At 59.8% G+C, this 23,443-nt stretch overlaps 1 protein-coding gene across 5 annotated transcripts; it reads right to left on the bottom strand.

Moving 5' to 3' along the window:
- Positions 1-4,111: 4,111 nt before the first annotated feature.
- Positions 4,112-21,528, bottom strand: RBM38 (RNA binding motif protein 38). 5 transcript variants are annotated; one of them, XM_033186825.1, is made up of 4 exons: positions 21,104-21,521; positions 20,151-20,274; positions 19,596-19,650; positions 4,112-5,876 (listed from the first exon to the last, which is right to left on the bottom strand). In XM_033186825.1, exons 1-4 carry the CDS (start codon positions 21,338-21,340, stop codon positions 5,579-5,581), a joined length of 714 nt encoding a protein of 237 aa, XP_033042716.1. In that variant the 5' UTR covers positions 21,341-21,521; the 3' UTR covers positions 4,112-5,578. The 5 variants fall into 5 exon arrangements, with proteins under 5 accessions (XP_033042716.1, XP_033042720.1, XP_033042717.1 ...); XM_033186826.1 differs by lacking the exon at positions 4,112-5,876 and adding an exon at positions 17,887-18,205 and having other exon boundaries at positions 21,104-21,528; XM_033186827.1 differs by lacking the exon at positions 4,112-5,876 and adding an exon at positions 17,887-18,085 and having other exon boundaries at positions 21,104-21,525.
- Between the last annotated feature and the right edge of the window lie 1,915 nt (positions 21,529-23,443).

The raw sequence follows: 23,443 nt of genomic DNA, 5'->3' as shown, positions 1-23,443 counted from the left end.
TCTAGCCTTCCCCTTTCTTTCTTCTGCGGTCTGGCATGATGACATGATGGCTGGAGCTCCAGCAGCCATCTTGGTCCCCAAGATGGCCTTAAGGAAGGAAGCCATGCATTGAAATGGTTCACTGGGATGACGGAAGAGGCCTAAGCTCCTGATGACTGTGGAGCTGTCATCCAAGCTCTGGACTGCCTGCTTCAGGCTTATTTTACATGAGAAAAATAAATAAATTATAGGTAGCTAAGAACTACCCTAATTTTGGACTTTCTACTGCAGTTGCTGAACCTAATTCTAAGTAATGCCAGCCCTTTGAGGTTGTATATGTCCAGAGTCTTGGTTGCAAGGGACAAAAAAATCAAATCAAATAGGCTTAAGTAAAACGGGGAAAGTATTAGCTCTCAAATTAAAAAGGTCCAGAGTCTAACTTCAGGCATAGCTGGATCAAGGGCCCCCAAAGATGTCTCCAAGACCCTATCTCTGCTCCTCCCTCCTCCTCAGCTCTCCTTTCTCCTGGGCTGGCTTCCTTCTCAGGCAGCCTCTCCATAAGCACAAACTCCTCTCTGCTCCCAGCTGCTCCAGGCTTATCTGCTCCCAGCTTGTCTTCCTCAACAGAAGGACAGCTTTCCTCCCCTAGGAGGACTGACTCGCATGAACCCACACTGGGTCACACGTCTATCCCTGAACTGTTCTCGGGGTCCAGGGAAGTAGAATATGCTATTTAAGCTGCAGAGGCAGGGGTAGATGTGGCTCCACTGAACCACCTGGCCTGAGGGTGGTGTGGGGGCAGCTCCCTAAGGAAAACCAGGTGCTGTCACCAGGAAGGGAGTGGATGGTGGGCAGGCAGGACCTGCGGGGCTACCCAGGGGTTAGCTCAATGCATGCAGGGAAGAAGGTGAGGTTGAGAGGATGGCAACCAGGCAAGACCCCAACAGGGCAGGGCAGAGCAAGCCGGGGCTGTGACATGGAGGTGACCTCACCATCATGTGGTTTTTCTGTGGGTTGCGGTGGCTGTGGTTCTCACACCTTGTCCCAGCCCAGTCCCTCTGTGAGTACATCCCTAGAAGGGGAGTGACGGCCCAATGGCCTTGGAGAGCCCCTTTTTCCTCTCTGGGCCTCAGTTTGCTCAACTGGAAAGTGGGATGAAAATGGGGCTCCAATCACTAAGGGAAGCACTTCTCACCCGCCACTGTACCTCCCCAGCAAGCAGTCTCCAAATCAATGCCATGGGGTGCAGTGGAGTCTCAGGACCCTCTGGATCCTGCGTGCCTCTCCCAGCCCCCAGCTGGCTCACACGGCAGCCACATGCCCCAGAAGTCGCACTCAGCCTCTGCTCCCCAGGCCTGGTCCTCCTGCCTGCTTGGAGGGTACAGCTCGGAGGTGACCCAACCTGTGGGCAAAGCCCGGCTGGCGGGGTGGCCCTGGCTACACTCCTCAGGCTCTCTGGGCTTTGTCAGCTCCTTGAAGAGGGGGAAACAGGCGCTTCTTCAGGCCTCACAGGACTTGGGCACCCCACTCCCGAGGACAGTGAGTGCCCGGCCCATGCTGCCATCGTTGTGGTCCCTCACAGCCGTCTCAGCTAGGTGTGCAAACCCCACAGGCAGCTGCTTCAGGAGGGGATCCCCGGAAGCACAGCAGGGGATCGAGGATGTGAGACAGTGAAGAGAAGGGGGAGTCACGGACTCAGGGCACCAGCGCAGGGCATGCACCCCAGAGTGACTGCCGAGGGCGGCGAGGGAGGGGCGTCTATCCCCTAACTCCCTTCTGGCCTGCTGAGGGCTGTCCTGAGGTGTTAGCTCCCCGGCCCTTCCTGCCTGCCTATGCACTGGCTGAGACTGCGCCAATGTCCAGACAGGAAGCCCTCTCGAGGGCGGGGGACTGGCAGTGAGTGGTCTTCCCCTGCGCCGAAGGACACTGGCAGCCACCGTCTGCCACTGCCAGGTGAGCGGCCAGGCACGGCACCTCCCTCACTGTGCCCATCTCTTCTCCCCCCGAGCCCTCCGGCCTAGACCTGCTCCACTTCCCTCTCCCCCAAGTCACTGAACCCTCAAAACCATGGCTGCTGCTCCCCACAACACCCTCACTTGATGTGGAGCCAAACGATGGGGGTGGGCCCTGTACTGTCACTCAACACGTGTGCACATGTGTCTGGGTGCACGTGTGTGTATCTTTGGGTACATGGGATGTGTGTGCACGTGTCCATCTCCACATATATGTGTGTGCACATGTGTGTGCGCCTTGGAAGGTAAGTGTGCGTGCGTGTCTCCATGTGCGTATGTGCATGTACTGTGTGGGAGCCAGGGTGTGTACATGTATATGTGTGATGGTGTGTCTGAGAATGAGTGTGTGTCTGTTTCTCTGTGTGCACGTATCCCTGAATACCACTGAGTGGGAGTGTCTGTGTATAGCACATACATATTTATGTGTTAGTGTGTCTGTGGATGCATGTCTGTGTGGATATGTGTATCTATGCATAGGTATGCCTGTATCAGTGTGTGTGTGTGTGTGTGTATGGGGGGCTGGGATAATGTGTGTTAACATGTATATACACACAAGCATACATCTGCAAGCATGTGTGTGTGCACATCTGGCCCTCTGGGCACCAGGCCTGTGCCGGCTGCTAGGAACACAGTGGGTAAGACAGAAAGTCCCTGCCTTGGGAGGGCACTCGCAACCTTCTTGCACAGTGAGGCTCAAGGCCAGGGCGGGCCTGGCTGGGCTCAGCCTGAATGTCTGGGCACAGCCCGGCCACCTCAATCAGGCCCACGCCCTTCAGCTCCAGGCAAACCCCTCACCGCATCTCCTGGGGGTCCAGGCAATGTGGGCTCCACTCCTAAGAATCTTAGTTCATCAGTCTGTTAATGGGGCTACCTGGAAGGTAACTGAGACCATCCATGAAAGCACATGGCACAGTGTGCTGACCAGTCAGCAGCCACAGATGTTGGTGCCGCAGCGCTGGGGTTGAGGACCCTCGCTGCCAGGGCTGGTGGCCACGCTTTGCATCCCTGCTGCCCTCAGCTGGCCCCTGCTCCCCACTCAGCTTGGGTGACTTAGAAATTCTCTCTCCTGGGTTCGTCACCATCCAGAGCCCTCAATCCTGGGACCCAGGAGATGTTTTCAAGGCCTCAAGGCCTTCCCGAAGGCCTGTCCCAGAGGCTGCCACGAGCTGATAGTGACAGGAAACATGCAGGCCACAAGTGGCCTTCACGATAACCCTGGCAGTACCCGCAGCCCCCTTCTGTGGTCCCCCAAGTTCTTATCAGCTGCGGCAAGTCTCCTCCTCCAGGCTGGAAGCCCCATGCTGCCCTCCCTGACCCCTCACGGGTGTTTGCAAACTGAGACAGCAGGAGGGAGGGGCTGGGCGGGCCTGAGAGGTACAGACCCCCACAAAATCTCTATCCCCTCCCCGCAGGAAACCCGTCAGTCTCTGTCACCCCGGGGCACTGCTGTGTCTCCCCTAGCAGATGATAAACCCAAAGGGCAGCTCTGTCTGCTCTATCCCCAGCGCTTTGCACGTGACCCAGCACACATCTTGGGATGATACAATGAGTGAGCAATTCAAGGAAGGAATTAATGGATTCTCCAGCCCTGACACCTCCTCTATGAAGGCCTTGTGATTTCCCCAACTCTGAGTTCTAGATGCTGGGACTACCCAGCCGCAGACCAAGGCTTCCCTTCCAACTCTACCCTAAGGGCAGTTGTCCTGGACACCTGCCACTGTCCTCAGGAGCCCACATTCAGGGTCTTCCGGTGGCAAACCCCCTTCTCTTGGGGAACTGTCCTCCTATTCCACAGGGATCTGGGGGGCCTGCCAATCACAAACCATGTCCAGGTCCCTCCCCAGCCATAGTGCCAAGAAGTAACCCAAACGCAGTCCTCTCGGGGTCTGAAGCTGATGCTGGATGACGCATGGCGGAGGGGACGCCAGGCCTCCCCTGCATTAGTGGGTGGGAAGAGGGGCTGCGTCTGTTCTGCTACTGAGGCTCAGTGGCCGGCACAGGCCAGGCGCTGTACGCACGGCTGCCAGTGAAATCCTGGGTTCCTGAGCCAGGAGGGCGGGGCATGGGTGATGCCCAGGCACCAGGGGAGCTCTGCGTTTTGAGAAAAATTACAGACCAACTTTTTCTTTAAAGAAAACAAGTTTTATTTTTATCATCAGAACATTCTAATAAAAATATTATTATGAGATTAGCTACCTTTATTCTCTGGGCCTTGACTCTGTCCCAGGCCTGCCCTGGAGCGTCTGCACGCTCAGCTCCCTGAGGTAGGTCCGGAGGGAGATCCCCGCTGCCCCCGCCCTCGGCCAGGATACCTCTCACCTCATGTCCCCTCCTCCAGACCCCACAGCCCTGGACGCCCCATAACAGCCCTGCCACAGCTGGCAGAACTGCTTCCTCCTTCCACCAATCCCCAAGACAGGCAGGAACCGTCTCGGGCTGGCACACAGCAGGTGGTGCGGGGGTAGAGGGAAGAGGCGCACCCTCCTGCACTCAACTGCTCCAGCAGGCAGAGCTGAGGGCCCTGCCCCCCCAGGCTGGCACCGCCGTGGTCTAGACCCTGAGTGGCCTGAATGCTGTGGGTCACTCCCTTCTACCCTTCCACAGTGGTTGGGGAGTTGGGGAGAGAAGCATCAATGTCGCAGTGACGGGGTCCTGAGACAACTCACTCTGCCACCCTGGCAGGCGGCAGCAGTCAGTGGCCCGCACGGGCCTGCAGGGCCTCCTGTCTATGGGGCCCATCCCACCGAGAGGATCCTGGCCCGCGAGCTGGCAGACACTTTATTATACAGAAACCCTGTCGTCGTCTCCATGGGCGGAACCAACAAAAGCAAGTCTCTCCAAGTCAAAAATAGGTTTGGATTCTTGGTGGCGGCAGTATCCGCTGAAAAAATAGACTGAACTTCTGAAATTATCTTAGTAGCAAAACAATTACAAGAAAAAAGTTGCAACTTCAGTGCTGTGACTGGAAAGGGGCCTTTGGCCGGCTGCCCCTGTTACCGGCGGCGGCCCACTGTACCTGGGAGCTCCTTTGGGCTTGAGGAAGCCGCCCATGTGCCCTGATGGAGAAAATGCGACTCCAACAGGAGGCCGTGTCCTCACACCTCGACTGCGCTCACAGCTCGTGAGGATCATGTTACAATAAACAGTCCATTAACTTCTTGCTCTCAGGTTTCCCTGGAGTCAGGCATCTCTGCACAGTCCAGGGCAGTCGGGCTGCAGAGGGTCTGTGACACCCCACCACGCCGCGGCGGGGGAGACACAAACCTGAGGGCACCTGGAGTGTGGAGAGGCAGGAGAAGGTGCAAGGAGAGGCTGCCATGGTGTGCAAGGAACCTGGGATTGCGTCTTTAAATAGCTCTCGGTCATTCTTAAAGTCCTCCCTCAAGACACAATGGGACCCAGATTTAAAGAGAAGCCGTCTCTCTGCTGTCCCGGGGGCAGGCGGAGTGCCCGAGCGGTCTTCGGAGGCCTGGGTGCTGGTGGCACCTCACTGAAGCTCAGCCGGGCTGTCGCCGGCCCATCATGGCCTGGCAGCTCTGTCTGCTGTGAAGGTGACAATGCCACAGTCCTCGGGGCAGGAGCACCCCTCACTGCATCCTGTCGGGCTGCAGCTGCGGTGCCTGGTACTGCACGAAGGTGGTGGGGGCTGCGGCTGAGAGGGCCTGGGGCACGGCGGCCGGGTAGCTGTAGCCCACGAAACTGGCAGCCGTGGCAGGCGAGGCAGCATATGGGTACTGGTCATAGGTGGCCGGTGGGTACTGGGCGTAGGCCGGGCTGGCCGGCGTGTACTCAATGTAGGGCGAGGACAGTGACGGGACAGGGGCGGCCGGGATCACCACGCTGGGCTGCACGATGGCTGGCGGGTAGATGTAGTGCGGGGTCAGCCTGTGGGGCCAAGCAGAGCGGGTCAGGGCCAGAAGAGAGTCGGGGAACAGCTCAGAGAACAGCGGGGTACATGATGCGTGCCCCCCCCGCCCCCTGAGCCCCGACTTTCCTCATCAGTTAGATGGGCACAGAAGCAGCACCGGGCCGGAGGCTGCAGCCTCAAGGCCTTTGCACTGGCTGTTCACGCCCCTACCAGGCTCCCACCTCCCCTCCATGTCTCCTTTTCAGCAAGGCCCTTCCCAGACTGCACCCCCGCATCCCAGCCCTACACCCCACATCCCCGGGGCTGGTGCAAAAATAACAATCTCGGATGGTTGTTTTCAAATGACTGAGAACTTGAAGCCACGACAGCAGAGCACGAGATCAAGAGCAGGCCCACGTTGCACGTCTGGGAATCCAGCCCTGTCCCCCTTCCCTGCTCATCTCCCTGACACTCAACACCCATCAAGTGACACTGCACACTCGGCTCATGTACATGCCCTCTCCCCCAGCCAACACCTGCTCCTCACAGAGTTTCTTTCTGTCCCTGCCAGCACGGACTCTGGCCTGCAGCAGCTCCGGGAGGATGTGAGAGTGACTGCGTGAATGCTGGAGCAAAGGAGTGCAATGGCAGCGACCACTGAGAAGACCGCGCCAGCAGCTGCCATACTCGCCAGCACCCACGCTGGGGGAGACCCGTACTGTGACTGCGTGCATCGACCTGTCGGCTCGGTCTTCCCATCATGAGGCCCATTTCACACACGGGGCCAGGTGACTTGCCCAAGGTCCCACAGCTGATGAGGTGGAGGGGCCAGGAGTCAGCCGGCCTCAGAGCTGTGCTCTTAACCCTACCTGAGTAGGCCACTGTGGAAACGCGTCGAGGCCACTACTTCCTGCCTACTGTGGGCTAGCCATGCAACACCATGCCCAGCTCTCAGCAAGGGGGAAACGAGGCTCAGGGGGGCAGCTCTCCCGGTATGTGCCTGCTCTGCCAACCAGCTACTGCGTGGCCTGGCGCAAGCCGCTCAGCCTCAGTTTCCCAGGTGGCAATAGAACAGCCACCTCCGCAGCATCAGAAGCTGCTGCAGAGCCTGAGGCATAGAGTAGTCTTGCCAGGGCACGGCACTGCACCCTGGGCATCAGGATCTCCTCTGCCTTGCACGCCTGCGTGTTACACAGGCCAGGCCCGCCTGGGGGGCAACTTGGAAGCTCAGCTTCCTCCTGCACCTGTAGGCAGAGCCCTCACTCAAGGGAAGCAGCTCCGGAGGAAAAGTACAACATCCTTCCCTGCATTCGCCTGCATTCAGCAGGGACAGAAACTGGGCAGCTTTCTGGAGCACGTTTTGGCAACATGTGGGCCACTGAAAACACGTGCTCACTCCCCAAAGCCAGGGACCCTGAGGGTCAGAGAGGAGCCCTGTGTGCTCCCCCCTTCCCCAGAGCCAGGGACCCTCAGGGTCAGAGAGGAGTCCTGGCTTCCAGCACAAAGGCAGGTGTGCTCAGTGGATCCTGCAGCCCTACAGGAACAGTGGGAACCAGGAAAACCTGGATGACAGGGGTGCGGGTCCCTGCTCCTCCCACAGACCTGGCAGCAAACAACTGAGGGCACACCTGGCCTGTGCCTGAGGGGGCACCCAGCGCCTCCTGCTCCCCCCACCCCATCTGGGAAGTGTGTGGGAAGTTTCTACACTACTGCTGTTTACCTTCCCAGGTTGAGCCACCCTAATGGCTGCTGTAACCACATCTGCAGCCCACACAGCCAACCCTCCACAGCATCTGTCCAGAGGCCCAGACAGCTCCTGCCAGGAACCCAGCAGCGACGCCTCCTCCCCCTCTCCCCAGCTTAGAAGGTCTGCTGTCCACCCTGCATCCTCCTTGGGAACAGGAGCCTTGCACGGAGCCAGGCCTGGGTTCGAATTCTGGCTCTCGAGCTGTAACGCCCTTCTCACATATCTGCCAGGATGCAGAGGGGAGCAGACCACACAGCCCTGCCCTTGAGGGGCTTAGCCTCTAGGATGGGAGAGGCACTAAAACGCACCAACGCGTAAACCAGAGTCGGTAGGTCGGTGGGGGGCGGCGTCTGGAGAAGTCAAGACAGCAGAGGGCTGTGATGTGTGGACAGCGATGGGGGAGAGGACAGGGTGGCTTCTTGAAGGAGGGGATGCCTGCAGAGACCTAATGATGAGGCAGAGCTGGCCACAGGGGAGCAGCACTGAGGCACAAGGGTGGAGGCAGGCGCCAGTATGAGCATCTGAAGAGTGGATAAGGGCAGCTGGTAGCCTCTGTGCACAACCCTCCGGCCACACCCCCACCATGGGGGCGGCCAGGCTGGCTGACCCCTGGCTTCCACCGCACATCCAGCTCCCCCCTGGTGCCAGCCCACACCCCGCAGCGCCTCAATCCCTCGCATCCTCCCCACCTGGGCCTGGGACCTGCCAATGCCTCTGCCTGGAGCCTTTGCTCTGGTGAGGCCCCGCGACCCCACATGGAGGCCAGTCCCCCACCTCCCTATGCTGCCTGATGCCCCACTGGACAGCACGCTCTGTCAGAGAGATGGTTCTGTCTGGACCCCCAGCTGCCTGCCAGGGCCAGGCCTGTGGGAGGCACTGGGCACGTGGCGCTGACAGAACAAAGCCCGGTAGGCGGCACAGGCCCCACTGAGAAAGCTGAGGAGCTCTGGCCAGCAGAGGCAGGGGGCCCAGTAGAGTCTCAGAGGCCTCCTTCGGTAAGGGGGCGAGCGGAGACACAGCAAGGACTGTCTTGGGGCTGTGCCCAGCAGGCTGTCCCTGGCATCACCAGTGCCCCCCCACCCAGCTCTCAGAACCTCAAAAACATTCCTTAGTTGGAGGCTATGGAAGCTTTGAACCCACAGCTTCTCCAAACATGGGCAGTCATGCCCCTGCCTCAGACACCAAATGTGGATCCCATGTGGACTGCAAAGGCAGACGGGGCCCAGAAATCTGCATGAACAGGCCCCAGGGTCCTGATCCACAGCTGCCTTCAAGAACTGCTGCCCAAACCAGGGACACAGAACACACATGCCTGGGGCTGTGGGGCAGCCAGGTTCCGGCCACGCTCACCTCTAGGGCTGCTGTCATTTCCATCGGGTTTCTGATGCCCCACATCATCGGCGCCAGAGCTTTGCGTGGGCCACCAAGGAGCTGCCCTACTCGGGGCGACTCAAATACAAGCGTGGGGGAGGCTGGGAGGAAGGGGGGCTCTCCTGTTTGCTGATCCTTGCAGACATCGCGTGTCAGTATCTACTCATCTTTCTGTATGTAAAGGGCCTGGGATAACTTACGAAGCATTTTCAAAGCCACAGAAGGCCGCGCGCAGTGGCTCATGCATGTAATCCCACCACTTTGGGAGACCAGGGTGGGCAGATCATGAGGTCAGGAGTTCAAGACCAGCCTTTCCAACATGGTGAAACCCCGTTTCTACTAAAAATACAAAAATTAGCCAGGCGTTGTGGTGGGAGCCTGTAATCCCAGTGACTCGGGAGGCTGAGGCAGGAGAATTGCTTGAAACCAGAAGGCAGAGGTTGTGAGTCGAGATCACGCCACTGCACTGCACTCCAGGATGGGCGAAAGAGCAAAACTCTGTCTCCAAAAAAAAAAAACAAAGCCACAGAAAAGATGCTAGTGTTAGCCCATTTCCCAGAGAGGAAATTCAAGGCTCAGAGAGGCCCCAAGCGACTTGCCCCATCACAGAGCAAGGGAGTGGCACAGTGGGGTCTGCTGCTGGTAGCTGTGCCCACAAGGACTGGTTGGGGCACCAGATTCGGCTCAAAATAAAAGGAAGGCACAGCAGGGGCCACACCTCAGGGCCCCAAGGGGGAGTGAGAACACTGGCCCAAGTTAAGGTAGAAGGAGCCACGAAGCCCCGCCAGGCAGGAGCTGGGCTCCAGCTGCTTCTCTCCCTCCTAGGGCTGCACCTTGCCCCTGCACTTGTTTGAGTTACCAAACAGGTTTCAAAACTTCCAAGGCGCAGTTTCCTCATCTGTAAGTTGGGTCCTACAGAGGATGACCTCCAGAGCTCGCTGTGAGGCCCTAGAGGCACCACTAGAACAGCGATTCCCAACCAGGACAACTGTGCCCCCAGGCGATGCTGGAAAATGCCTAACGACAGTCCTAGTTGTCACAACTGACAACCAGGCATATGGGGTGGGGGTGGGAGTGCTGCTGACATTAGGGGTCGAGGCCAGGGGTGCTGACTGCTTCCTACAATGCCCAGGGTGCCCCCACCACAAGGAACGATGCCACCCTAAAGGTCTGCAGTGCCGAGGCTGAGACGCCCGACTGTGGAACATCAGAAACCACGTGGGGAAGGGCAAAGACAAGGAATCCTCCTGCTGTTCTGACTACAAGTGCCCATGCCGGGGGCGGGCCGCAAAGGAGGCAGGTGGGAACTGAGAGATACAGAGGGGCACACGCAGCCATGCACGCTTGGGCGAACCCACTGAGTGGTCAGGTGAGAAAGAAAACTGCAGCCAAACCACCGGCCCCACACTGTCCAAGGGCAGCCCAGCCCCAGGACTGCGTCCAGCCGCAGGCCCAAGACTCCACTCCCTGGCGATGGGGAGCAGGTGCGTGTGCCAGGCAGGTTCCTCAGCACCCCCACCCATACTCCAGACTCAGAAAGGTCGGGTGCCACAGCCCTGCACACAAGGGTACGGCCTGGTCGCCACACGCCACCCTACCCACCAAGCTCCAGTCAACACCGTGTCCCCTGCCTGGCTCGCCTGCCAGGGCACATGTCTGCCTGGCCCTGGTGGGACTCTCCTGCCCTCTCCACCTCAGTGAAGAGCCCACCCGGCCACCCAGGCACTGCCCTGCCCACTCCCCCCTACTGCAGCCCATGCCTACACCATCCAACAGGGAGCTCCCTGCTTCCATCCCTCAATTCCCCGATCCTCCCTCTCCTTCATCACCAACTCTCCAGATGGGTGCAGTGGCACAGCCCTTCCTTGGTGGTGGTGGAGGCCTGCCTCCCATCCCTGAATCCTTCACCCAGCGGAGGCCAGAGCTGTCTTAAAAACATCAAGACCCATGCCTGGAATCCCAGCATTTTGGGTGGCCGAGGCGGGTGGATCAAGAGGTCAGGAGATCGAGACCATCCTGACCAACACGGTGAAACCCTGTCTCTAATAAAAACACAAAAATTAGCTGGGCGTGGTGGTGTGGTGGTGAGTGTCTGTAATCCCAGGTACTCAGGAGGCTGAGGCAGGAGAATCGCTTGAACCAGGGAGGTGGAGGTTGCAGTGAGCCGAGATCGAGACACTGCACTCCAGCCTGGAGACAGAGCGAGACTCCGTCTCAAAAAACAAACAAACAAAAACATCAAGACCCCATCACCTCCAGGAGCAGAACCCTCCAGCTGTCTCCCATTGTACCCAGAAGAAAACCCAAACTGCTCCCTCGTGGCTTCCTGCGTTATCAGGCCTCAACCTACCTCTTCAAACTCATCTCCACCTGCACTCTCACTGCCCTGGGCTCCTTCTGTTCCCAGATTCGACTCCTTCCCACCACAGGACCTTCGTACCTATGCACTTGCTTCTTCCCATAGCTCAAAGCTCACCCCTCAGGGGCCCACCCTGAGCTGTGGCTCTGTTTCTTATGATCAGAAGCCCCCTTGTCATCTACCTTGCACAATGTCTTCCCCACAAAAGCAGGGTCTCGGCCACTGCATCCCAAGTGCCCCAGCACAGCAGGTGCCCAGTGCTGACGGTCTGAGGCAGGCCCCGGCTTTGCAGGCAGCTGGGAGGCAAAAGAGCCCCCTGCCTTGGAATGGCCACTGCTTCCCAGGCCGAGTCCCTGCCCCAAGAAGGCAGAGAAAGCAGTTCAGCCTTGAGCAGCCAGGGCTGGGTAGGCTGGAGGGACAGGCAGGCACGGCTCCACCCAGCAAGTCACAGCTAGACAGGCACAGCCCACCAGCCTCTGCTCCCCAGCCGGGTGCCTGGCGGCCCAGGGTGACCTCATCACTGCCTCTGGGGAACCACACACCCCAGGGGGCTGCTGTGAGGATCTAATGCTCTGTGCACCCCAGAGGCCTCAGCAGCATCGATGCCTCCTTGGGCCTGAGGAATGCTGGGAGGAACAGAGGCCCTCCCTCTCCTAGGACTTTCAGCCCCAGGTCAGGGGGCAGCAGACAAGAACCCCTTGGTGAGCAAAACAGACCAGAGGCCAGGTGCAGTCAGGTAGGAGCCCAAAGGTTGGGGGACCCAATGCCCATCAGGGCTGCTCCTGTCTGGCCAGGGCCCACCGGCCTCTTCAGGACAGGGCACTTGCTCCCTCCTTTAGAAGCCACTTTGGAATCGGCCCTCTGTACGGCCGCCGCTGGAGTCCCACCTGTTCCCCAGGGATGCAGAGCCACGGCCCAGCTGTTCCCTCACAGGAGAGGGCAGGAGCCTCCTTCCCTTCCAGTTTCCTTACAAGTTCCGGCCTCAGAACAACCGGGCTTCTGTGCCTCCTCATCCTCTGCAGAAAACTTCTATCCTCCCGCCAAGACCCCGGAAAAGAGCCTTGCACCAATCAGAGGCGAATCTGTTTCCCAGAGAATTAATCCCACCACTTGTGCAAAGTCCAGGCAGAGCCAAGGAAGAAACCACGGGAATGGGTGGGACAGACCTCCCACATGCCACCCAAGCCCCTCTGCGACGCTGGACACTGGGCACAGGCACCTAGCTGGGGTCAGGGGTGTTTGCGGAAGGACGACTCAGGGGTTCTCTGCTTCCCTCTAGTGCCAGAGCCTGGCTGGGCAACACCAAACTCTCAAATCATGGAGTCACTGAAACAGGCCACCATTAGGGCTGGAAAGGCCAGGCCATCCCGGGAGGGCTGGGCATGCACGAGGAGCTGGCTCTGCCACAGCCCAGGAGAGGACAGGGGGACCCAGAGCCTGGTCCAGTCTGGAAATCTGAAGTGCCTGCCTCCTTTCCCATTCCCATGTGGCCTAGGCAGCATCTGCACCCCAACACACCCAGGGTCAGCACACAGCCAAGAGCACCCCAGCTGACTCAGTCCACGGAGACTCAGGGGTCCAAGGGCAGGAAGAGCCCCAAGTCCAGATCCTGGCCATGCCTGTCCAAGTCGCATGGACCATCACTCAGTCCCTCCGGCCTCTATTTCCCCATCTGTAAACTAAGGATGCTGCAGAGTCCAACACTGCCCCCAAGACAGAGGACTCGGGCCTCTGCAGTCTGAGAACCCCACACCGGCAGGCCGGGCGAGAGAGGTACACATGGTGCCTGGGACACATGCTGCCCACACTCAGAGCAGAACTCTCAGTGAAAATAACTGACCATGGCCCAGGAGGACTCATTTTCTGAACATAAAGTCGCCTCTGAAAATAAAAACGAAAAAGGCAAATGAGCCCATTTCACTTTCCCTGCTCTCCAGGGGCCTTGCCCCACCACGGCAGAGACAGACCGCAGCTCTTAGGGTTCTGACTCCCGCCTGGCTGGGTGTGGGAAGGTCCCCAAGGCGCCTGGCAGGCAGGAAGCCAGGCCACGGCTCTGCCTCCCGGGAATCCCCAGTGACTTGTTAGGGGGAGGGCCGGGAGCTGGGGACATTCAGGTTCTGTGGGGCAGCCAGTCACAGGACACAGGTCAAACGTCCTCTCTGTGGGGCAATGCCAGGCCTGGAACAGCATCTCCAGCTGAACCTGCCCAAACTCCAACTCCTGACCTCCCCAAAACTGTACTGCACAGCCGCCTCCACCCCAGTCAGGGCCAAGTCCATCTCCCATTTCATAGGCCCAAAGCTCCAGAATCTTCTTGGCTTCCTCTTTCCCAGGTTCTTCAAAATATGTACCCAGAATCCCACTATACCTCACCAGAGCCACTGGCGCAGGCAGCACCCTTGTCTCGTGCCCGGATTACTGGGCATCCTCTAAGGGCCTCCAACCACCACCCTAACCCTCGGCGGTCCAGGCTCACCCCAGCAGCCAGAAACAAAAACACTCTGAAAACAAAAATGCAGACTGACCCATCCCTCCTCCGCTCCGAGCCTGCGTGGCCTGGGAGTCACCTGCAGGAAGGCAGCACTGCCTCCCTGGGTCATCAAAGTCCTCTAGGAGCTGAGGCCACCCTGCTGGGCCCTGAGCCTCCCCGGCTGCTCCCTTCCCCTCCCCAGCTCCTGTCGTCTTTGGAGGCATGCTGACCTCCTTTGTCTCTGTCCTTCTCTCAGCACCTCGCTGCAGGAAACACTGTGAGGTGCTGGGACCGGGTCTCCCCTCACCCCCATGGCAGGCGTCCCCAGCCGGGTACAACGCAAGCAAAGATCTGTCAGACAAGCTGACCCAGTGCCCAACTCCCTACTCTACCCAAACAAGGTCAGCGGGGAGGTCCTGATGTCCCCAGCACACTGCAGAGTTCTCAGCCTGTCCACCCTGGACACAAGGTGAAACTGAGGCGAAACGAGGAAAGCTTGAGCCTGGGCCTCCACCTCGGTCTGTGATCAGGCCTCTGCCCTGAGACAAAGCTGCCTCCCTTGGCCCAAGGCTTCCAGAAGAGGCTCTCCAGGCCCAGCAGGGAGCCAGGGTGAGAACTCATGCTCGGAGAGGAGCCCCCGCCACCCAAAGGCTGCTTTCTGTTTCAGCAGACAGGACAAACAACAGGTGCGGCACGGGCGCCCGCCCAGGAGGGCCACAGCGCAGCCCACGCCTGGCTCCAGATGAGCTGCCAAACAGGAAGCCTTGGGGGGGGCAGCGGGGCCACCACGAGACACCCTCAGGGTGAAAACGTGACGCCACAGTGTGTGGGGGAGTCACTTCCTCCCAGCCCCCATGCCGCCTGGCTCTGACCTCAGCTTCTGCCTCTGCCCTGCGGTGCTCACCCGGTGCCCGCCACGGCGACCTGCGGCTCGCCTGTCACCCTGGGCCTGGGCTGCTTACTCTTCCCCAGAGGCCTATAGGGCCCATTTCCCCCATCCTCAGTGGGGCCTTCCCCAGCGCACTCGCACACGTGCGCATGCGTACACTCACACACACGCCATCACCTGCAAACAGCTCATCTGGATTTGTTTCACTTTGTATTTTAAAATAATAAAAGACTCCCAAGAAGTTGCAAAAACAGTACAGAGAGGTCCTGTGTACCCTGCCTCCTCCATCCCCCAAGGGCACATCAGAGTAACTAAGGACATTAGCAAAACCAGGACACTAACCCAGGCACAGTGCTACGACCTGGACTGCAGGCTTTCAGCACACCGCATCATCTTCTGCACGAACTAACCTTATATGTCACGTGTAACTACACACGAACTGTGAAGCTTTATCACACACACAGACACATCTCCCCACCACTGTACTCGAGACGTGGGACTGTGAGGTCCCCACACAGGCACTCATTCCGCCAGCTTCCTGTTTAACTGCACGCATCGCCACGCGGGCCCACGAGTACACAAACAGAATGTGAGCACCCTAAGATCGGGGACCGTGTCTTTCTTATTCAAAGGATCCCTGGCACCAGGCCTGGCATACAGCAGGCACTCAATAAACACCTGATGAATGAATGATGCTAGGAGTGGCTGCTGACGCTCTCCCCAGCTTGCACATCCCATGCTCTCAAGGAGACAGACATCTTCCCATCACTGCCTCCCCAGTCTCTCCTCTTACCCTGGGGACCCAGGTGCTCTGTCCAGGCCCTGTGGCATGCACACACCAAGGCCCCGTGATGGCAAGGGCAGCCATCGACTACCCAGCCAACGTGGGCACCGGAGACCTTCCCGCGAAGGACGTAGGGGTCCCTGAAACTATACACGCAGTGGGGCAGGCACATGCCTGGGAGTGGGTCTCACGGCCACCATCATCTCGGGGCCTTGTGCTCTGATTCATCCAAGAGCTGCCATCTAGCCAGAGGAAGATGCTGAGTCCTTGGGGGAGGGACAAGAGTCTCGCAGCCCCCAGCTCAGGCCCCACCATCCCGGGATGTGTGAACCCAACAAGTCTCTCAGTTGCTCTGAGCCTCGGTTTTGCACAGGCAGTCAATCAACAGACCCTGGAGCAGGGCCGGCAAGAGATGCGTCACTGACAAACTGTGACTTCCCAGGGCCAGGCCCTCTACACACAGTCAAGTTGGCCCTGTAGAGAAGGCTGTGTTACTGTTCTCACTCACAGACGGGCAGGAGCCTGCAGAGACGGGCTGGGCCTGGCCTCAAGCCCAGGCAGACCCCAGGGCCCTTGCTCCTGGATACGCCTGTACCTGACACCCCGGAGTCCCAGGAGCCTGTCTTGTCATATCAGAGCCCCTGTGGTGGCCACGTCCTGTCACCCAGTCGTGGCCAGTGAGGCTTAAGTGGAAGCCTGTGGAGGCCTCTGTGAAAGCTTCCACTTTTCTGCTAAAAGAGACAGAGGCAGTTCGTACTATCCCTTATTGTCCTTTCTGCCCTGAACGTGGGTGCGTTGTCTGGAGCTGTGACAGTCATCTTGTGACCATGAAGCAAGGTCGAAGAGACTCACAGATACTCGTCCTCATACCACTAAACCCAGGGCACACTGGCAATGTCTGGAGACATTTTCGGTAGTCATGACTTGGGGGAGGCAATGCTACTGGCTTCTAGGGGTGGAGGCCAGGGATGTTCCACCCCCTTCCAACATTCTAGAATGTACATAGCGAGGCACTCAGTGAACGGGAGTCAAGGCCACAGTCGGGCCCCCTTAACAGGCAGGGAGACCTGCATCAGGGAAGCAGCTGGTCCTTCAAAAATAACCCAAGGAGAGGCTCTGGGCACAGCCAGGCCCAAGACAAACCTCTACTCCCGGTGCCCTCAGCCCAGGAATGGACAGACACCCCCTGACACCAGGGTACCCTTCCAGGCCAGACTAAGCTCTGCCTGGGCACAGACCCTCTCCAGACGGCTGCAGCTCCCCTCCCTCCAGCAGGTGACGGACACGCTCAGCTGGCAGACACCCTGGGCGGGCCAGGGCCACAGGCTCCTGCACTTGCCACCGCAGAGGAAGGCTCCTCCAAACCGCGGACACTGGCCCCCTACATACAGTTAGTCAGAAATGCACAGGTGAGTTAGGTCTCACAGAGCCTGTTCAACTTAAAAAAACAAGAGGCAAGGAAATCCTGGCAAACAGCATAAAGTGTAAAGTTCTTTGGTAAATCATTCTAAACTAACATTTAAGACCCAGCCAGGCGAAGATTCCACAGGGTCTTGCCTAAAAGCAGAGCAGTGGGATCTTCAGAGTTGTCCAGGGCAAGGCATAAAAGGTCGGGGTCAGAAAGTCGAGGAAGAGTTCAGCCAGGCATGGAAAGGGTTAATGGTGGACAACCCTCAGTTGCCAAGCTCCTGGCTCCCACCTCCCTCCATGCCCTCAGCCAACAGCAGGGCGGGCCTCGCTGCCAGCCCAAGGCCGACAAAACTGGCCGCTGAGTCAGGCCCGGCTGTGCTCCCGGGGCCTGATTGTTCACAAAGACAAAAGGGACGCTGACGGCCCAGCTCTCCAGCTCTCCAGTGGGCGGGGGCTGGGGGCAGACAGCTGACCCAGGCAGCCCGCCCCGCTGCACCCGGGAGCTGCACCGGGAGCCTCCCCCACCCACCTCAGTAAGGCCCAGAGGCAGGGGCAGGAGGCGGTGCAATTCTCAGAGGCTTGAGTTCAGATCTCCCAGGAAACCAAGAGCGGATGGTCCCTCCGACACCGTCCCTGTTTGGGTCTCCACCCTTTGGCAACCAACAAATAAGAGTCTGCGGCCTCTTCACCGTCACAGGTATTAACGGCCAGCCAGCAGATTTATTTACAAAACACCGTCGCCTCAAGTCGGGTGCACACAGTGGCAAACTCTGTGACCGATCCCAACTGCTTCTGGACGGGTGGTGTTCACAGGACTCCAGGATAGCAAGGGAAAGGTCGGGTCGGGGCCCTTCCCACCCTACCCCACCAAGAAAGCATATGTTCAGGCACCCACCACCTGTGTTCTAATCTCCTCCTGGACGTCTATTACCTCGCCCCCTCCCCAGGCCCGGACACGTGGTTAGCCTTTCTCTGCCTCAGTTTCCCCACCTATAAAGTAAGAATAGTTTCAGTCCACTGTTTTAAGCAGTTAATGTTCCTGTTTTCTGGATAAGGAGGATGCCACTGCCAAGACAGACCTAGCTGGTAAGGGGCAAAGTCAGGATTCGAACCCACATCTGCAAGCCCCAGAGGCCAAGCACTGATGGTTATGGAGTCCCAGAGGCAGCTGCGTGGATCAGAGAGAGCCCAGATGCAGGTGGGAAGGCCTCATCCCACTGTAAGCAGAAAAGAGCTGCAGGCACTGGAGGCGCACACCCTCGCCTCTGGGCAGCAGCTCCCCGCCCAGCCCATGCCCCCAGGCGCCTGCTGTGGGCCTGGGGAACGGAGCCAAGATTCTGAAAAACAAGGAACACCCTCTTCTTGTGGCCTGAACCCCAGAGGAAGAATCTTGGTGAAGGCATGAAGGCTGGAGTGTCCCCAAACACCCTCTAAGATGACTCTAGATGTCTACAAAACAGATTCCAGGATGAGACGGACAGGGTGGCCTGCTCCCACCACCCTACACACTCCCTTCCCAGGAGGACAGAGGCACCCCGGCAGGAAGCTGAGCTGCCTGGCCACTCACACAGGCTAGGAGGGCCCCGCCACCCTTCAGCACCCCTCAACCAGCGGCTCCTCCCATTGCTACACTTGCACACATCCACCAATACACACGGAAGCTGGCAGGGAGCCCCCGAGTAACCCCAAGCGCTCCCAAAAAGTGGGCACAGCTTCTGCTGGGGCCTCTGACCCACTTACCTGGGAGCCAGGCTCAGCCCGGTTCCACAGGCCCCTCGTTCACACTGCCCCAGTGAGGCAGGTTACTCCTCCAGCTGTGTGTCTCTCCATGGTATCTACACGGTGCACGTGCACGTGTGTGCACACACATGATCAACTGGCATTAGGGATTCGGATTCAGAAAGCTCATGAAGTGCCAGTGCCCTAAAAGGGGTGGTGGTCTCTGAGCTGCCTTCCCCTCCACTCCAACCCCATCAATATGCCACGGTGCTAGGGCAGCAGCTCCCATCCATCATGGCGGTGGGGAGGCAGGACACAAGGCAGGACCCTTTGTATCCCTTAAGTGTGCGTGTCCTTCCCCAAGCAGCTGCCAGGCCTTATCAGATGTTTTAAAAAGGGCAGGAAGGTAGGAGGCATTTTAGGATGGAGAAGAGTGGGATGTGCTGCTTCTAAATGAGTCAGACTAGAAGCCCACAGGCCAGGCCACTCAGGCAGGTGGCCTCCGCCCTGAACACATCGTATCTGCAGCAGCGTTCAAACATCAGACCTTGGAGGCAATGGCCTACTGCCACCACCTGCCCCAGCACTAGAGCAGGTGACAGGAGCACCTGGGGAAGAGCCCAGCCTGCCAGTCCCTAAGAGTCATCAGCAAACACTTTAATAGGGCATTACCTGCACCAGGCCCACCCTAAACCCTCCATTCAGAGAACTCAGATGTGCTGTGCCCACTCCCATTTTACAGGTGACAAAACTGAGGCCATACACCTAGCAAAGGGAGCTGGGGTGTGCACCAAGGCAGGCAGGCTCCAAGGCTCACGATCCCCTAGGTGGCGCGGCCTCTGCCAGGGATGGAGAAATGCAATCTGCCTTCTCTTCACTCCCTTGGCTTAAACGCAATCACATGTCTGAAAACTGTCATTTCATCAGCCTTCCAGACCCAGGAAGCCCAAGGCCCTCTCCACTTCATCTCCAAGGACTGCCCACCCCAAGCCAGCCACATCCACTCACCCGTAAGTCCGCTGGATCAAGGTGGGGTGCAGCTGCTGCACCCCAATGGCAAAGCCTAAAACGAGAGAACAATCAGGGACTTGGCCTTGCTGCAGGAGCGATGTCTCACCGGCTGCACACATGGTGGCAGAATCCCACAAGTCACACACCTCTAGTCAAAAGGGATCATCAGCTTCCTCTCCCCTCCCAGGCCTCCCCCTCATGAACCCCAAAGCACACCTCTGAAGTGTGGCAGCCAGTGACGCAGGTGTCAGCAGCCACTGGTGTCGGCACTCCCAACCTCCAGGCCCCTTGGCCACTTCCTCCCTCCTGCGAAGACAGCTGGCAACTGGAATGCAGTACCCTCCCTGCCCCCGCCCCCTTCTGTGGGCCACAGGCTGTGAGAAGGGGTCTAGATCCTCCAGGGGGGGATGGCTGCCCTGTGGTGGCTCTGCAGGCACATGATAGCCGACTGCCACTGCTGGGGCGAGGAGGGGGGGCCTCTTTCCACCCGACAGATACCGACACCCAATATAGAAACCGAGAAGAGCCAAGCAGGAAAACACAAGCTCTCACCCGTCTGGAGGCTCCGGGGCTTGGCGCCCAGATATGCCAGGTTCACGTTGGCCTTGCGGCCGTCGATGATGGGGTTCGGGTCTTTGCAAGCCCTTTCAGCTGCCGCCCGGTCGGCCATGGTCACCTGGAGGAGCCACAGACATATCAGGGACTGCCGTGAGGGAAAGCAGGGGTGAAAGGGGCAGAGGGCTCCGCCCTGGCACCGGATGCTGCCACCCCTCTCTTCCCTTCCTCTGAGGGTGCCTGTAACCCAGGGTCCTTGAGCCAAAGCTCCTCTGACCCCTACCTGGGGCCCTCCCACAAAGATGCCTCTTGGATTCCAGCTCCTCTTCTCAAAGTTCAAGGCCTGGGAAATGTGGCCTTCAAGGACAAAAATAATCCCCTGCGGGGACAGGGCAAAAACGAACCCCGAAGGGAGGTGGGGGGGCTGCCTGGACTGTCCACCAGTGAGGGCCGAGACTTCCCTCTGGGAAGGAGTCTGCGACGTTGCACTTGGAAGGGAAGTAGGAAAGTGTCTTCAAGCCGTTTTTACTTAAGCTGATGTTTATTTGGGGTGGCTGAGGGGGCTGTGGAAAATATGGGGGAGGCCGAAGGGCTCCTAACACCCCGGGGTGGAGTCGTTGCTCCTCACCCGCCGCTGCTTCAGGAAACCCCGAGTACCCTCTGGCTCCAAAACCTCCCCACCAACTTAGGAGTCCTAATTGAACACAGAGGCTCTTCCTTTTAAAACAGGGGTGGGGGTGGGGGTGGGGACGGGGCCCCAGGCCCGGGGTGGTGGGGGCGGGACCGGCAGGAGCGCGCCCGGGGGAGGCGGCAGGTGCGGGCGCCGGCGGGAGGCGCCTGGGACGGGGGCGGCCGCGGGCCGGCTGGGCGTGTGCCCCGGAGTGGACTCGGCGCCCGGGCGGCGATAAGGTGCGCGGCGGGGTGCGGGCCCGGGGGCGGGGGCCACTTACGAAGCCGTAGCCGCGGGACTTGCCCGTCTGGCGATCGGTGATGACCACGGCCTCCTCGATGTCGCCGAAGCCCTCGAAGTACTTCCTGAGCGAGGCGTCGGTGGTGTGGTACGGCAGGCCGCCCACGAAGATCTTCGTGAACGTGGTGTCCTTCTGCGAGCCGTGCATGGCGCCGGGGGCGGCCGGGGGCCGCGGGAAGCCCGCGCTCGGGGCGCACGGCGCGGGCTGCAGCAGCATGGGGGGCGCCCCGCCGCCTACGGACCCGGGCCGCGCGGGGCTGCGCTCATGGGGGGCGGCGGAGAGCGCGCGAGGCAGCGAGGGGCGCCCGTCCAGCCGCCAGGCCCGACCACTTGCGCGCCGCTCCCGCCGTGCGCGCCGACCTGCGCCGCGCTGCGCTCCCGACCGGCGCTGCGGGGACTCTGCGCCCCGGCGCCGCCCCCGGGCTTTGTAGCCGGCCCCGCCCCCGGCCAGCTCAGCCCCGCCCCCCGCCGGCTCCGCCCCGCCCCAGGCGCGCGGGGACCGCCGGGAAGCGTAGTCCCAACCCCGCCCAGCCGCGCCCGGGCGCGCGGAGATCGGGGGGAGGGGCGCGCACGCGGGCTGAGGGCGGATCCGGGCCTGGGGGCGCTGGGCGCGCCTTTCTCTCCAGGCTGCCCCCGCGGGCCCGCCTGGTTGCAGGCACTAAGCACAGCCCTGAACCAGGGGGGCCAGGCCGCTGACCTCGTGGAGCGCACCGTCTGGTGAATTAAATGTAAACGGTTTTTAGCATCTTGTAGAGTCTGTATTTAACCCAGGGCGACTTAGGGAACAGCCACGTGTCGTATTAAAAAAGTGAAATGATTTCTGTTTTATGTGTAAGATTAGTTCATCCGACCGATATTTACCAGGGCCCCCATGCGTCACTGGGCGCGAGGCTGCAGCGGAGCACAGATCATATTCCCTGGCCCCACGGAGCGTCTAGGACTGAGAAACAATTCCGCCAGTAAACATAGAGCATACGACCCCGGAGGGAGCTACACCAGGGTGCAGCCATAGAAGCGGTTGGGCAGAGGAAGCAGTTGTGGGCTCTTTCCAGCTCCACCCCGTTCTGGGCTGGTGTCTGGGACCCTTGGGGGCAAGCTGAGAGCAGACCCCGGTCCCTCATCCCGGCCCCCAGCCATAGAAGGGCGGCCTATACTGGGGCTCTGTGAGCTTCACACCGGGCAGGGCCAGCCACAGAATTTTCGGGGCCCAGTGCAAAATGCAAATGCGGGGCCCCTGATTCAAAACCTAGGAATTTCAAGTTGGCATTGGTTGAGCATGAAACCCAGCCCCGGGCTTTTCTGAGCGAAGGGAAGGGCCGTGTGACTGCACAGGCCCTGGGATCCTGAACCTGCGGGTCACACTCTCCACCCCTGAAGCCGAGACTGGGGGACCTCAAGCCCGCCTCATCTCCAGAACCCGCGGTTGCGACCTGTGCAGCTGGGAAACAGCAGCTCTAAGCCGGGTCACTGCCGGCCCCAGCCCTGCGGCCTCCCCTCAGCACAGGACGACGCAGGTGGAGTCTGTGGGGACTGGGAGTGGCACTCCGTGGGCTGTGGGGGACCGCGAGGCCGACGAGGAGTTCCCCACGTTTCCTCCAGCGCCGAGGAGCTCCCCGCGTTTCCTCCGTCACCCTCTGCCCTGGCTGCCGGCGGGGAGGAGTCTGTCCGCCCCTTCCCCCACTCCACGGCCCATGCTCCACGCGCAGCCTTGACCTCTGACCTCTCCCTTCCCCAGGTCCCGCTCTAGCCCTCTGCTCAATGGGGATGGGACCCCGAGTCTTTCGGAAGCCTCGGCCTCCTTTCCTCCCTTCCCGCTTCGTTCCTCGTTCCTGGCGCTCCTGTCCCTGCTCGCGGCCCCCCTTGCCCTTTGCCCCGCGTGGTTTCCTCTCCTTCCTTCGCGGAGCTTCCCCCCTCCCCGCCCTGTGTGTTCGCCTGCCTGGAGCCCGTCCCCTGCTATTTGGGCGCCGCGAGAACAGAGACCTGGGATGTTTCGCCCGAGCTGGAGGGCCTGGCAGGGAGGGGGCTCTGGGATATGTTTGTTGAGTGTATCCACGATGGAAGGAGGTGGGGTGGGGAAAGCTCCAGCCCAGCCGGAGGCCCTTCGAAGCGCCTTTGAAAACTTTCATTTAAGTGTGACCTTCACTTGCCCCCTAGAGGCGGGGGGAGGCGGCCACTGCCCGGCTGCGTGCTCTTAGGCCAGCTGGGTCCCTTCACCGGGCCTCAGTTTACCCTTCAGTTTTTCCGAGGCTGTCCCCCGCCGTCGCGTTACCTGGGCGGGCTGGAGCCCCGTCGATGGCGCGGCCACGCGCTTCAGCCCAGA

This window comes from Trachypithecus francoisi, unplaced genomic scaffold (assembly GCF_009764315.1).
Source record: "Trachypithecus francoisi isolate TF-2019V2 unplaced genomic scaffold, Tfra_2.0 Lachesis_group21, whole genome shotgun sequence".
NCBI classification, from domain to species: domain Eukaryota; kingdom Metazoa; phylum Chordata; class Mammalia; order Primates; family Cercopithecidae; genus Trachypithecus; species Trachypithecus francoisi.
Note: the sequence above shows the minus strand (reverse complement) of the source record. Positions and strands in the feature narration are given on the sequence as shown.